At 37.3% G+C, this 14862-nt stretch overlaps 1 protein-coding gene across 3 annotated transcripts in view; it reads right to left on the bottom strand.

The window, feature by feature from the left end:
* Positions 1-9307: 9307 nt before the first annotated feature.
* LNPK (lunapark, ER junction formation factor) overlaps positions 9308-14862 on the bottom strand; it is a 42373-nt gene continuing 36818 nt past the window's right edge. For all 3 annotated transcript variants that reach the window (XM_068195939.1, XM_068195938.1, XM_068195937.1), the window contains one exon: positions 9308-10262. In XM_068195939.1, coding sequence (XP_068052040.1) covers positions 10069-10262 — 194 coding nt within the window. In that variant the 3' untranslated portion in view covers positions 9308-10068. The remainder of the gene's footprint in view (positions 10263-14862) is intronic.

Raw genomic sequence — 14862 nt, forward strand, 5'->3', positions numbered from 1 at the left:
GAATCATGGAAAAAATATTACCTTCACCTCTTTCCCTAAAATATAAGAGAAAGGAAATATTTTATAGAGACTATAAAAAGGATCCTACTGCTGGGGAATACCAGTGTTGTCAGCTCTTTTAAAAAAGTGGTTTATAATATACAATACAGAAAACTAAAGAGGCTGAAGTTGTTACCAGAAGTAATAAATTCAGCATGAGCAAATAACAATCAACAAATAATGACACACAATGAGCAGTTGCCATTGTTATCCCCTCATTACTTGCAGTGAAGTAACAAATGCACTTCTCTACCCAGAGTCACCCACCTGCACCAGGGCAGCTTTGCAGCCTAAGGAACTTACTATGAACATGGAGCCCCAGCTGAAAAACAAACTTCCCTACTGAGCTGTCATCACCTGCTAAGTCAGCAGCACAGACCCAAGACTTCCATATATACAGTATTTGCATTTTTTTTATCGAAAACACTGCAGAAAAGTAGGTTGGGTGGTTTTTTTCCAAAGTAAGTTACAACTGGCTACTAACATTTAAAATTTAATGACAGCAAAAAAACCCAACAACTCTACTTTTTTGCATATTTTAAAGGAATTAAGGGTCCAAGTGCCCTTAAGTGGCGCAGGCCAAAAGCAACAAGAAACAAAACAAAAACACATTTGCATGTTGTCCCCAGGTAGCACCTTCCTCATGGCTTTGCAAAACAATTCGTATGGTCAAAAGCTTGCTTAGGAGTAAGTGATATGGTGATCTAATAAATTTGTTTTGATTTTACTCCCTGGGGACAAACAACACCACAATTACTTGCTAGAAAATAGTAAGCAAAAAAGAGACACCTTTGCATTGCATTAGAAAAGCTTTTAGTTTTATGAATTCACACTTGCTGCACACGTACAGCAAGTGAGCAACCTCCACAGGCAGGAACTAAAAGACAAAGCCAGCCTAGCAGAAGCACCCCTCTGCTCATGGTAGGTTTGGAAGGGAGTGGCTCCTTTCAGTCCCTATTCCACAGCAGCCACTGGGGACAGTTGCCTCCTGTGACCCAGAATGGCTAAATGGTTTTGGGGACTAGGGGTTTACATTTTTGACAGCTTAAAGAAAGCCTTTCCAAAAGGTGTTGCTTTCACCTCAATATAGAACAAAATAAGCACTTTCCCAGCTCCTGAATTAAAGTTCAGTGCCTAACTCTGGCACACCAACACCACTCAGTGCTTGGCTGCCGATGAGGCAGGTATTTTACAAGAACATGAAGTTCTACTTCAAATTATCCCTTCGAGTTTAGGTTGTGACAGACAACACTGACAGAGTCACCATTCAATAGTCACTCAATTGCTTGCTCAGAATGACACAATCATTTTATTCTGATTCTTAGTTCACAGAACAGAAACCACAACTGCTATCAGTCCTCACAAGGCCTTATGCTCTTTGGCAAGGAGTTCTGATTTGTGTCTTTATAGCACTACCAGGTAGTGGTTGTGCACTATCATTATCCAAATAATTTATAACAACAAGTGAGAAAGAACATCTGGAAATAAACCAAATGCATCTTGATCTGCTCAGGAAAAAGATGAAACATTGCTGGGGCACCTAAAAACAGCCTCTTACATCAGTATGTGATGCACATCTGAGATGCTCTGATGTTCTGAAAGGCACTTAAAAGCATGTAAACTTGCATTATTACCATGCACATAACCAACTCATGAGTATTGCCATGGGAGCAACATGAATACAGTGACATGTCAACTGCCTGCAGGATCAGGCTTTGGCCATAAATTAGAATATGAAATTTAGATTACACTAAAACACAACAAAAATGTTTAAAGAAACTCTTTCAGAAAAAAAAAAAGTATTATAAAAGTCAATGGCATCAGATTCCGTTCTACCACTAAAACAATGTTAATTTAAAAGCCAAGATTCATTTGAAAACATTTACCTGTAAATCAGAAAGTCCCCAGAGACTAATTTCTGCACTTATGCTATTTGCAAAAAATATTTAACTTAAAGGCATTCCTTTTTTCCTGAAATAATTGCATACAAGATGAGAACTAAAACACAATCTGAAGTGTAGTAAAGGTAATTGCTGCACTTACTGCTCGTGTCATGTTGATGTATTACTACGCATCAAAGGTCACAGTTCTGTACTCATACATTATCAAATTTGAAAGAGCAATATTCGAATCCGACCAACCTTTAAACTACCCGGAATCTGTGTGAAAATGGATGCAGGCAAACTTGGATTAAAAAAAAAAAAAAAAAAATGAACCCATGTTTCGGAAGCTGAGGGGTCAATCAAGCCAGGCTGACAGGGTTACGTGTCACTTCTGTGCATCTAATACCCTCTCAGATTATCAATGAGGTGCAGTACACTGATCACAAGCTAAAGCAGCTGTGCTAATGAAAATGAAACAGTCTGAAAAAATTAGGTAATACAGGCCTGTGACACAGGGCAGTACCTTGTGGACAATAATGGAGGAATAAGGACATAAATCACCATTTAGATACAATAAAACCTGCAATACCCACCCTGAAATGTCTATGGAATCGTGGGCCAAAGTCAGCACCTTCACAACTCCACAATTCTCTCTGAAGCTGCCACATATTTTCAATCCTGAGTCAAGGCAGGTTTTCCCTGCCTCTGCTTCAGCACACACAAAATTTTGCAGTCCTGTGCCAGGCTGACCTTTGAGGGTGGAGAGCTGGCTGCTCATGCCATGAGCCAGGAGTTCTCACAATTGGCTGTAGCACAGACAAATGGGTCTTATCAGAAACTACTCAACCTTGAACAACTTTCTTCTCCTACATATGCCAGTCTAACTGGGGGGCAGGGACTGCACTAAAGAGGCAGGGGCCCCCTCATCCTTGTTTGGTAACTTATGAGGTCCTCATATGTCCTCTGTTACAAAACTCGAGTTGATTAAGTACAGCCAGCACAGAAGGAACTATTAAACAGAATTATCACCTCAAATCATCAATTAAGCTCAGGTAAATAAATAGCTTTTTCATGATTCCTTGTTTTCTCAAGAAGTTACATACACAACAAAACCAGCATATATTCAACTAACAAGTTATGCAATTTAATTTCATATGCTTTAAAATTTGGTAAAATAGTAAATATCAAAAGGGGAGCACAAGTTCAAATATTTTCTCAATTACAAGCAAAAAAGCTAAGACAGACACTTCAGGAAGTCTATTACAGCCTAAGAATTCACACTAATTAAAGTTTTTGCCATTGATTTTAATAGAATTTCAAGTGCAGGTGATGTATAGTCAAGGCTACATCTAGGATTAGAATTATTAAATATTATATTTCTGATTAAAGATAATATTTGTAGTACATAAACACACATACCCTTTACTAATGCAACAAGGCTGTTACAACAATAGCATCTACAAATATAGAGGAACTCCTGTTTAAATAAAAGCTTAATATACAAAAAATGCAAGTACAAACATTCTTAAAGAAATAACAACTTTCACATTTCCTTTAAAACATCATTCAAAACAGTTTTCTTAAAATTAATTTTCTTGGTGGTTTTGTAAATTGTTTTTGAGTGCTGAACAAGTCAAAATTAAGTTTTGTCAACTGAGAAGAACTCCTTGAAGTGATGCAAGGAATTAGAGGGCAGACCACTTGAGAAGAGCTGGAAGGTCTTTGTTGCTTGAGTTTTCTACAAATCCAGCTTCTTTATTTTCATTGCGGCAGCAAAATGGAGAGAGAAAGAGAGAAAGAATGATTATTTCAATATAAATTTGCAAATTTAGAGATGACTTTGAATTTTTAAATTGAACACCCAAAATTGTCAGCTCTCCAGTATCTGCACCCCTTGTTTTCTCCTATATCTGATTATCTCGGGATTTTGCTGCATGTATTCCTGTCTAGCAGCTGCAATCTCCCTTGTGCAAATTATTTTTGTCACACAACAAAAGGAGAATACATGATTTCACAGTTGCAAAGGTTTATGAAGCCCTCCTGAAAAACATTAGTAATTGTTCACTGAAAAACCTAGCAGTACAATGCTAGGTATTTACAGTGGCAGTTCTGAAATAGGTTTATTCTCACAGTGACTACTGTGAGAAATAACCAGTATTACAAGACTTAGTCAGGACATCCCGTTCTACCCAAAAATTTAAGTCATGATCAAATTGATTTTATGCAATCTTGAAAGTTATATTATGATACAGTGCTTTAGATTTTTCAGTGTTGCAAAGTTAAATAATCTATTGAGAATCTTTCAAGTGTTTGCTTTAATCTCAAAACCCCATGGTTTGGGAACAAATTATTGTATAATCAATACATTTCATTTTAAAGCCCTTCTCACTATCCTGCCTATCATATACCTCTCTAGGTCTTATTCTTCATAGAATCACAGAATCGTTATTCTTTCAGAGAACAGATTGAATGTGACCTGACAAGACCCCAGAGAAGCCCCACAAATCAAAAGCAACGGTGAAGTCAAATTCCTTGAGACTCGTGATCTTAAGGGACAACTCAATTTCTTATTTTTTTTAAATACTGAGGGGTAGCAGTTCCCGTTGTTAAAACACCATTGGAACTTACTCTATTTGTAGTGTAAACAAACCTCTAGTAAAAACCCAAAGCTAAGAAATTCCCATCTACTCAGGGATGCCATTCTTTTCCTACAAACACCAAGAATCCAAAGCAGGAAGTACACTGAATTTCAGACTAACAGACAATCTCAACTAGGACATATTTCTGATGGAAGTTTACTGTTTGTCCTCTGACAGAAACATTGGTGCATGACTACAGACCAGGATCTGGAGCCAACAACCCTGTGCCAGTCAACCCCATCAAGTGTAATTCCTCGCTTTCATCACGTTCCACAAACCTGAGACATATGAACTCCACCTAAAGACCACACCATGGAAGAGAGGAGCACTGCCAAAGACCAGTAATCATTTCACATACATTTTCCTGTCAGTGAATCAACTTCCTGACAACCATCAAAAATCTCTGTCAGCCATATACTGCCATTAAATACATACTTAAGCAATTATCAGAAATCACATGCCATCAACCAAACACAATCCACTGGTCATGGAGCAATCTTTTATTGCCCTCTCATTTTAAATCTAATCCCTCCTGTAAGGCAATTTGCCCAAATTATTAGGAACTTTCTTTAATCTAGTCTTTATTCCTGGAAAACTTAACTCTCCTCCTAATGTCTCGATGTATCTGCAGCCTTTTCTTAAATTAGCCTGTATTACAGATATGTTTTCTGTACTGGTGTAGTCCAGAAATCTGGACAGGGTTGCATTTTACTAGTTCTAGAAGGGAAATGAAACATGACATGCTGACATCTGAGGCATTAACTTTGAACCATGTGACTGGACAGGAAAGAACCTCTTAAGAGAGATTAGGAGAAAAAAAAAACCAACAAACTAAACCAAAACCAGTCTGTAAGACATGGAAGGAAATGAAGGCCTACAGATTTTGCTTGAGAACACTCAGGGAACTGGTCATATGATTATTTGCCAAAGACACGAAATGAACCTTCAAGGTTATTGTTCTATTGCAACATTCACAGAGAGGACATCCCTTACCCCACAAACAGTTTTCCTCATTGTAGAATACCTAACAAAATCTCACTCCAGAAGCAGAATAAATAAGGAGAAGCAGCTTATTTAAATTTTTCTTTACATCCAGTACTCTTGTACTGATTGTGTTTAGACTTTACAAAAATTAAAGACTTTTTAAGTTTTTAATAGCAGACTTAGCTACTGAATAATAAGTTTCCTCTAGCCTACTCACTCCTTCAGCACCACAAAATAACAAGTGCACAAACGTTGCTAAGTTCAGAACCATGTACCAACAAAGAAGTGTTTCTCCTAGTCTTTGAAGGTTAAAAAACTTTTTAAGTCTCTCATAATAGCTAGACAGCTTTTTTTCTACCAAGTTATTGTCATATGCTTATTCTGGAACTAACTCTAAAAAGCAAACAAAATTCTCCAGTAAGTTTCCCTGTCAACTCCTTCCTTATTATTTCTGACATAGGAATGTGATAATAACCTGAGTTATGTACTGCCACGTGGTAACAGCCAAATCCTACTACAGTTACTGAAAACATCTCTTCAAGCTCATCTTTTTTATCTCTTGATTAAGACTTGGTTCTAAAAGAAAAAAAAACATTATCCCTTCTCTCCCCCAACTGTTTCACTCCATCATTAAATCCTTCCATTGGCTTCTAATCATGCAACACATGGGGTTCAATCTTCTTAGCTTCAAGGCAACCATAACCACCCTTAGTTACTTGCTTTTGATAATCTCTAAACCATTCCTAAACCATCAGCTTTTGCATTACCTTCATTTTCCTTCCTTGGGAGCTTCTCTTTCCTGCATGAAGGCTAAACAGATTTCTTGAGAAATTGCCATACCAAGATTCCACTTAATGTTTTAAGTCAAAATATCCAAGGGCAATCAACTGTGTTCTCCTTTAGAAGACGTATTAGAATTTTAAATACTATTGCCTTTTTTAACTCACTTCTAAAGTAAAATGTAAATTTGACCACCCCATTTCAATTTATTTTGAACTAGAACACTCATGTGTCTTTTGTGGCAGTTTTTACACAGCCAAGATAACTCCTCCCCAGTTTATAAACTCTAAGTGAATAAAGGACATTTCTACAGTTATTCAAAATATTCCAGAGTCAATAAAAACACTACATCAACAAGCTTGCTAAGTATTACTTCACTACCCCACTTAATTTTGCTTTTCATACTGGCTGAAGAAAGAAAGGGGGCTCCTATGACATCACAGAAGTCTAGTCCTGTGAGAAATCTCAGTACTTCTGAAAAAATTGAGGTTTGAGTACATGACAAGTCAGAAGAAAACAAAATGTGGAACCACAGTATTTCTCTAATTTTTTTCCCTCTACTTTCTTCCATTTCCTCATTCTTAAGAGTCAAACTGCAACTGGATTAAATATGACAATTGTTTTTTGTCTACATACTCCTACTTCCAAGTTTTTTTTGGTGTTACAAAGACCTAAGTGTGGTTACTGCTGTTCATTTACAGGTATTTTTGGATTCAATTCCTGTTGGACAGGTGCCTTTTAATATTGCCACAGTTACAGTATACAGAAGCCAAGAAGCAACTGCTGCTGCAGAAACAGAATCCTCTTCCCATATTTGTATCAGGACTGGGGCACCCACACTTGGCAGGAGTAACATGTGAATGCTTACTGTAAAATGAGAAAAGCTCAGTCCATAACGGCCATATGTATCATCATGAACCTAAATTCACCCACAGATTAACCCTATGCCCTCATTTACTAGAGCTGCTTTAAAACCCTGAAAAATTAGAAAGTTAAAAATAGGTTTTTCTCTACCAAAATTCTAGGACATCCTTAACATAACCTTCAAGCCTTCTGAAGCAATTAATGGAAATGACTGCTCATCCACTTTCTTTAAGTTTGAAAGTCTTTCAAGACAATTCTATCACGCACTTAAAACAGACCTAAATCTTCCTGTGCTTAAAAGCTGTAGGTATTTTTAGGTCACAAAGCAGGTTTTCACATCTCTACTTGATAAATTTGATATATTCAGTGATATATTAAACAAAAAAGTACCAATCACTTCTGTGGAAAGTTGCTCATGTCACATTTAAGAATCTTGGGAGAAACAATTCCGCACCCCCCCTTCAAATACTAAGTCTCCTTTTTCAAAAAAAGGTTCATATTCCTAAAATCCTAAGAAATATCAGTTTCTTTGGCAAAAGCAGGACATGTGAAAATATACATGTCCCAGGGTAATGAAAACATTTTTAATACGTAGGTCCAATATCAACAGTTTTCTCAGTCAATTCTATAGATATTATATGCATCACAGCTCAGCCACTGCTTGTCATGGAAAGGACATGAAATTACTCTACAAAAGACCAGACACTTCAGATGCAGATTTTTAAAAGGAAGTCATATCTGTGCCTAGAGTAACCCTCAGTTCTGAACTGACAGTAATTCATGCCTTCATCTCCCATATGATGTATCAGGATATAAAATTTTACTTATTTTTAGCACTTATAATGTAAGTACATTAAACAATTTACTGTGCTGAATTACTCACATGGTCTGTGACTTTTTTTCTCTCCAAAGAAATAAGCCTTTAAGCAGATAAATCAGTGAGGCACAAAACGCAGTGTAAAGATTAGCAACGTAAAAAAAAATAAGTAAGCTTTGCCATCTTTCAGGCAAATTTGTTTTCATTTTAAATAAATTCTGTAATCTAAAATATATTTTCTAAAAATATTAAAAAATTAATTCCCCCATCACTTTGTACCCTGTACTTTTCTCATACTGTAAGACATGTCCTGAAAAGGGACTGTGTTCTTTGTATTCCCAGCTAAGACAGTCACACATAAAATGCTTATTTGCTTATCCATGTAAGTATAGGCAAACACCTATGAGTACTCCTTTAATCACATGCCTACATTCTGTCTATTAAGACTACTAATTAAAATATTAGTTGCAATTAACATAGTGAAGCAGTAAAGAAATTCCTCCTTAATCTAAACACAGACCACACTTGTTTCTGACTGAAGCTGAGCTTCTAAACTATCCCCAAAGAATTAGAAAATAAAGTATGTAGTTGAGAAAGAAAATTAATTGTTGTTGTTCATGTAATAATTATGTCTTGTATAAAGACATGGATACTAAGATCACATTGAGAAACATGCTTTTCTTGTAGAGGACTTTCAAACTACTAAGATTGAGGGGTTGTATTGTCTTTACAGTGTAAAAACAATTTCCCTTTGGAACTAAGACATTAGATTTAAAATGGTTTTGAAATTTGCCTCTCCCTGCAGTGAGCTACACAACACTGCACAAAATAAAACTGTTACCGTAAATATTACTAAATCAACCAAGTCACATATGTTCACCATTTATTTCTTTAAAAAATCTGATTCATTTAGGTACCTCACAGACACCAGAAAACCTCTAATCCAGGATCCCAGCTGTTACATTTAACAGGAAATGTGTAACAAGTGTCCTTAGCTTAAAAAGAAATGCAATAAAAAAAATTACATTTCCAGTAATCCAGCAGCAAACATTCATTGCAATTGTAACATTAAATAGTATCAACAAGCTTTAGGGACAGTTAGAAAAGCCTTTTGGCAAATGCACGTGCGCTTCCCCTTTTCATCAGGAAACTATTTCTACTCTATCAAAGCCACCTTAGCTACAAACAGACATGCTCCTTTTAAGGTGGCACATTCTTTCTGAACTTGAACAATGTAAATGTAGAATAGCTGCATACAGCAGAACATGAATTCTCTTCAGTTTTAGGAATCACAAAGCAAGTATTGCTGCTAGATGTCTTTATTTTCCTTTAACAAAATACACAAAGGCACAAAATTCACTTATATCTTGTCATTATAGTACAGGTATAAATAGTGCTTCGTATTCAAGTACAATCAAGTGCAGAGACTTCTTATATTTTATGTAAACACAAAACAGTTTTGCAAGTAGGTGCCTCTGGTTCATCTGCAACGCAAACACCAAAGGAGATGCCATTTATCCAAGTGCCATTTAACTGAATTCTGTCAAGAAGTTAGACAATGAATATTAACACCACTGCATTGACACTTCCATATGCTTAAGTCAAATGTCAGATGACACTTTAGCTTGTAAACATCTGTGTATTAAACGCGTACTCAATCCATTTTAACAGGGCAGCATTAAAAAGCATTTTAAGTTCACTAGACCAAACTTACTAGGTCAGTTGCAATCAGTAATTGCTCTTAATGTGTGACAGCTAAAGAGATGTCAAATTGTAAGTCACCCTTAGCAAAGCTTGTACTTTGAAGGTTTTATCTATGCAAACTGAACAAGGGCTACAACTGTTAGAGTTCAACCAACTACACATTCTATGTGTTAACTTAAAGAGACATGCCTAATTTACAATACCCATTTCTACACATAGCTTTGACACACTGTGGCAGTTGAGGCAGTTTAAGCCCAAGCAAGACTTTCAAGTTGTACCATTAAAAAAAGCTCACCTGAATAGTAACAACAGGCATGAACAAAGCTAAAAACTAGCTACAGAAGGCACTTGAAGTATTTTATTCTGCTTTTATTAAAGATTCTTCACTTTGTTCTGCTGAAGCAGACTCTGAAATAGCCTCTTCAGTTGTTGAAATGTTTTCTGCTTCTTTTTCAACTTCTTCAGCTAGCTTATCATTTAGATGCTCAGAACTTGGCGCTTTATCATCTGTGTCATTTGCCTCAACGAGCTGGGCCACATCATCTTCAGATTCTGCGAAAAGAAAGATGGTCACAGGTAACACAATTAAAATTTAAGGGAAAAATACTATGGAAAAGAGCTTAGCTCCCACTAAGAAAATACTATGTATTACTTGCATATGTTCATCCTCAACAGAAGCTTCCTAAGCTTGTTTACTAAAGTGAGATGTTAAAAACATATTATGGCAATTCAGTTTCTTTGTCTTTGGTAATGTCAGTTTCACCAACTGTTTACTTTTTTTTTATAAGGGTTCAACCTGTACACAAACTAGAACATTCTCCTTGATGGAAACTACTTTAAACATAAGGAGCCTGATAATCAGGGAAAAAAAACCCAAACAAATATATCAAATCAGCCAATGAAAATTATTACATATTCTGTCTTGCCAGGGGTAGTATAGGAAGGTTGCACAGGAGTGAGTATACTTACTCTTTATCCAGGGTGGGAGTATCTTTGATAATAAGCATATTTTTAAGATCAAAAACATTCCTTTTAAGTACTGCCTCTAAAGAAGTAAATTCTAGCTTCACAACAGGACTTCATTAGCATATGAGAAGTCATATTTTGAAGTAAGCATAAGCACTGAAAAACTGAAAGTAGAGTTGCATTAAATGATACTAAGGTACTGTAGAATGGTATTGCTGATGGCAGTTGATTTATTGACTAGAATTACTCAATACTATACAGTACTAATGCATACTGTGAAGGGGAACAGTGTGCAAAATTGATGCAAAGTTACAGCTCAAAAATGTTAGCCTTATCAAATGTTTCTAACTTCATAGAGTGGTTTGCATTAGAAGCGACCTTGACGATTAATCTAATTCCAGCCTTCCCCTAGACCAAGTTTCTCAAAGCCCCATCCAACTGGGCCTTTACAACTTCCAGGGATGGGACAGCCACAGCTTCTCTGGGTAGCCTGTTATAGTGTCTCATCCCTATTCACAGGGGAAAATTTCTTCCCAATACCTAATCTAAACCTACTCTTTCAGTTCCTATCCATTCCGCCTTGCCCTGACACTATAGGCCCTTGGATAATGTCCCCCTCCAGCTTTATTGAGGCCCCTCTGGATCCTGGAAGGCGCTCTATGGTCTCCCCAAAGCCTTCTTTTCTCCAGGCTGTGCAGCTCCAACCCTCTCAGCCTGTCATCACAGAACAGGTGCTCCAGCCCTCTGACCCTGTTTGTGGCCCTCCTCCAGACTTGCTCCAAAAGGAGAATAGTGTGTCCTTCTTATGCCAGAGCCTGTTGTGGTTTAACCCAGCCTGCAACTGGGTTGCAGACCAGACACTTGCTTACTCCTCACTCTCCCTCCTGCCATCCTGGTAGGATGGGGAGGAGAATCACAATAAAAATTAAATCCCTAGGTTAAAATTAGAACAGCCTAATAATTCAACATATTAAGATAGCAATGACTACAACAAAATTGTACCTAAGCATCTAAGCTGGAGGGGTGGAGGGGCAGAAATCCTTCTCCTCAGGGCTGCTCTCAATTCATTCTCTGCTCAGCCTGTACTTGGGATTGCCTTGATCCAGATGCAGGACCTTAGACATGGCCCTGCTGAACTTCATCAAGTTCACAGCCCCACCTCTCAAGGTCCTTTTGGATGGAATCCCTGCCCTGCACCACACAGCTCAGTATCATCGGCAAACCTGAAGGTGTGCTCAAGCCCACTGTCCATGCTCCTTACAAAGATATCAAGCAGCGCTGGTCCCAATACCAACCTCTCAGGAAAACAGTGTCAGTCAAATGCCACATGTTCATGTTGATCAAAACATGTTGGGTAAAAGTCTGAAAGTAATCAGACTGCTTCAGGATGATACAGAATTCAAGCAGAGCTGGAAGTTTTAGAACCATTGCTCTGGATTCTTGGGCCCATGACTGAGTAGAAGAGCTGTCGCACATCCCTGTCCAGCAGAACTTGTACAAATGCCATCTGTCTTCAAGAACTTGAGACCCCTCTTTACACACAAACCTCTACCTGGCTAGTTCCAGGCTTCATTTCAGACTGCTCAGAGAAGCCCAGCTTCCCCATCTTTTTCTCAGACTTGATCTTTCATTTTAGCAAGTCTGTAGCTCACTCACCTCCTGATTCTTTCCCTGACTCTCTCAACCACAGGCTGCTCAACACCTGCCCTGGCTTCTTGTTACAAAATTTTTCAACCCTCCTATTTCTGCCCAAGCAAATTAATGCTCCCAGTTACTTTCCAGGCCATCCCATTCTCTCCTCCTGCTCCTTAATTTCCATCTTGATCCCATCTCTCTCTGTGCTCAATCTTTATCTCCCAACTGTCAGTTTTCTTTCTGTCTCATCTCTGCATTTTTTCTTCAGCCTCAAATTCTATGAATAAGTTTGTGCATTTTCCTGCTCCAATCTCTCCACACTTGAGTTACACTCCTTTATTGCTGGTCTTCAGGCTAGAGTCAAAGAAAGTAAAGAGACTATTTGTTCAGTCTGATCAGAAAGATGCCAAGCATTTATAACATCTTTGATGAAAACCCAGGGACAATCACAACCATCAGCAAAAGCTTCTAATAGAAAGGACAAAACCTGAAGAAATGCATATTCTAACTATACTGAAAGGAACACAATAGTGCTTTCACTTTTGTATTCTACTAAAAGGTATGGAGACACTGCTTATTTAAAAAAAAATTGTCAGGTATTTTATAACTTCTCCCTTCACTATGTTCTTGGGTAAACGAATTCAAACTCTTGAAACTCTTCAGAATATATACTAGTACAAATTTACATGGAAAATTTTGGTCTTGTAATTCAGTCTGAAAAAGTTACAAGAAACTAAAGAGTAGGTCCCTTGAATGAGTAGCCAGGGCATTCAGAGTAAGTGATGCTACCTCCAACCACAAACATGAGCAGTCTTCATTAAAAATATATAGTGATTCCATTTTAAGCACAGCAATTAATGGAAAGCTTGCCTAACGTCAACCTGATTTAAATAGTGCATGAATAAAGTCTTTGTAAGAGCAGAAGCCAACAAGTGGAAGTTCTGACTGTAAACTTAAAAAGATGACAAAAGAAAATGTAAGTGTCCTTGATGAGGAATACTTAATCCATCATTTAACCAAAGAATGTAGCTTCACCCACATGATCTTAAAAGTAAACATAGCCCTATGCTTGCTGCATGTTTAAGAGCTACAACAATGCAACCTTAAAAAACCTGCTCCTGGCTACAGCAGCTTTTTCCCCCCCAACACTCCTGCTTAATGCTTAGTACTTAGAAAGCATATGCACTTCACATTGTAAGAAGTCAGCCAGCCAACCTTCCTCTTGTAGCAGAGAGTATTTCACTGAGTAACCAGTGAAATCATAATACTGCATCACTATTAAATTAAGTAGAAAATGTCTATTAAGTGGAAATTCATAAAAACAGTGTAATTGCTCTAAAATAAAGCTGCTTGTGCTTTCAAGCAGCTTTGGGACAAGTTTTCTTCACTACTACAGCCCCCCTTTAAGACAGATTTTTACATAGTGCCACATGCCTGAAGTGTCTTTAAAGAGCATGTGTCTCACAGTAACCTGTTAATTGCTTTGGTGTCAGAGAGAGCCATTGTGAAGCCTTTGAAATAAGTCAGGTAATAGCACATCATTCTCTCTACCCTTTATGTCCTACCAAAAAGGCAACTTACAGTATTCAGCAAAACTGAACTGTGGTTGACTGGAAACATAATGTATTTTTAAATCAAAAGAATTTGCTTACAAGTTATTAGAGTCAAGGTGAGCTGATCTATGTCTGCTTGAGAAATCGAGTTCTAGATATATTAGTCCTTTGTCTTCCATCAGTTTTTTTCCTAGAAAAGGTTTCTGCAACACTTGCCCAAAGCTAAGCTCCATTTGTGGTAGAACTCATGATGAGCACACAACTGAAATGCCATTATTTCTGTCAGAGATCATTACTGTGACCCCTTCAGTTGAACAAGCCACGTTTCTGCACCTGCCTTTATAATGGAAACCCTTTCAAATGTACTAGCAAGTTGCTGTATTCCAAGAATCTTTACAAGTGACAGTATTAACTAATCATAAAAATACTTGAGCAAAATGGTCAAGGAATTCCATACAAATCTAGAGACATCACACAAAGTAGTCCATGAAGTGCTGACCACTGTGGTGAAGTTTGAAGTTCAAATCAGATGAAGTTCAAATCTTCATCTAATGAAGACCCCTAAATATCAGCACCAGACATTCAACACAAAAGATTTTTTTTCAATTTTGTTTCAAAATACTGTGAAATGCTAAACCTGAATCAAGAATACAGCATAACAGTACTAAATAAAGGCAATTTAGTACGTAACAGTACTAAATAAAGGCAAGGCAAAATTAATCAAAGCTAAAAGTGTTTCCTGTTGGCTCTTTCAATATGATCCAAACAGATATTTAAGATAAGTACATAAGAGAACCAACTAGCCTTTGATGGGAGCAGGAGAGGATCAAAATCAAGCCATTTATGGGATAGGTAAGAAAAAAAGCTAAAGTTTAGTGCTTCGCTCTGGTACTAAAATTTCCTAAATTAATCTGCTGAATAAGGAAGCATGATGTTTGTGCCAGTAATCTGCACCAGATTGACAGCTGACGACTCCATTTTCCAGAGGTTTAAAACAA

Source organism: Anomalospiza imberbis, chromosome 7, assembly GCF_031753505.1.
Source record: "Anomalospiza imberbis isolate Cuckoo-Finch-1a 21T00152 chromosome 7, ASM3175350v1, whole genome shotgun sequence".
Classification (NCBI taxonomy): Eukaryota; Metazoa; Chordata; class Aves; order Passeriformes; family Viduidae; genus Anomalospiza; species Anomalospiza imberbis.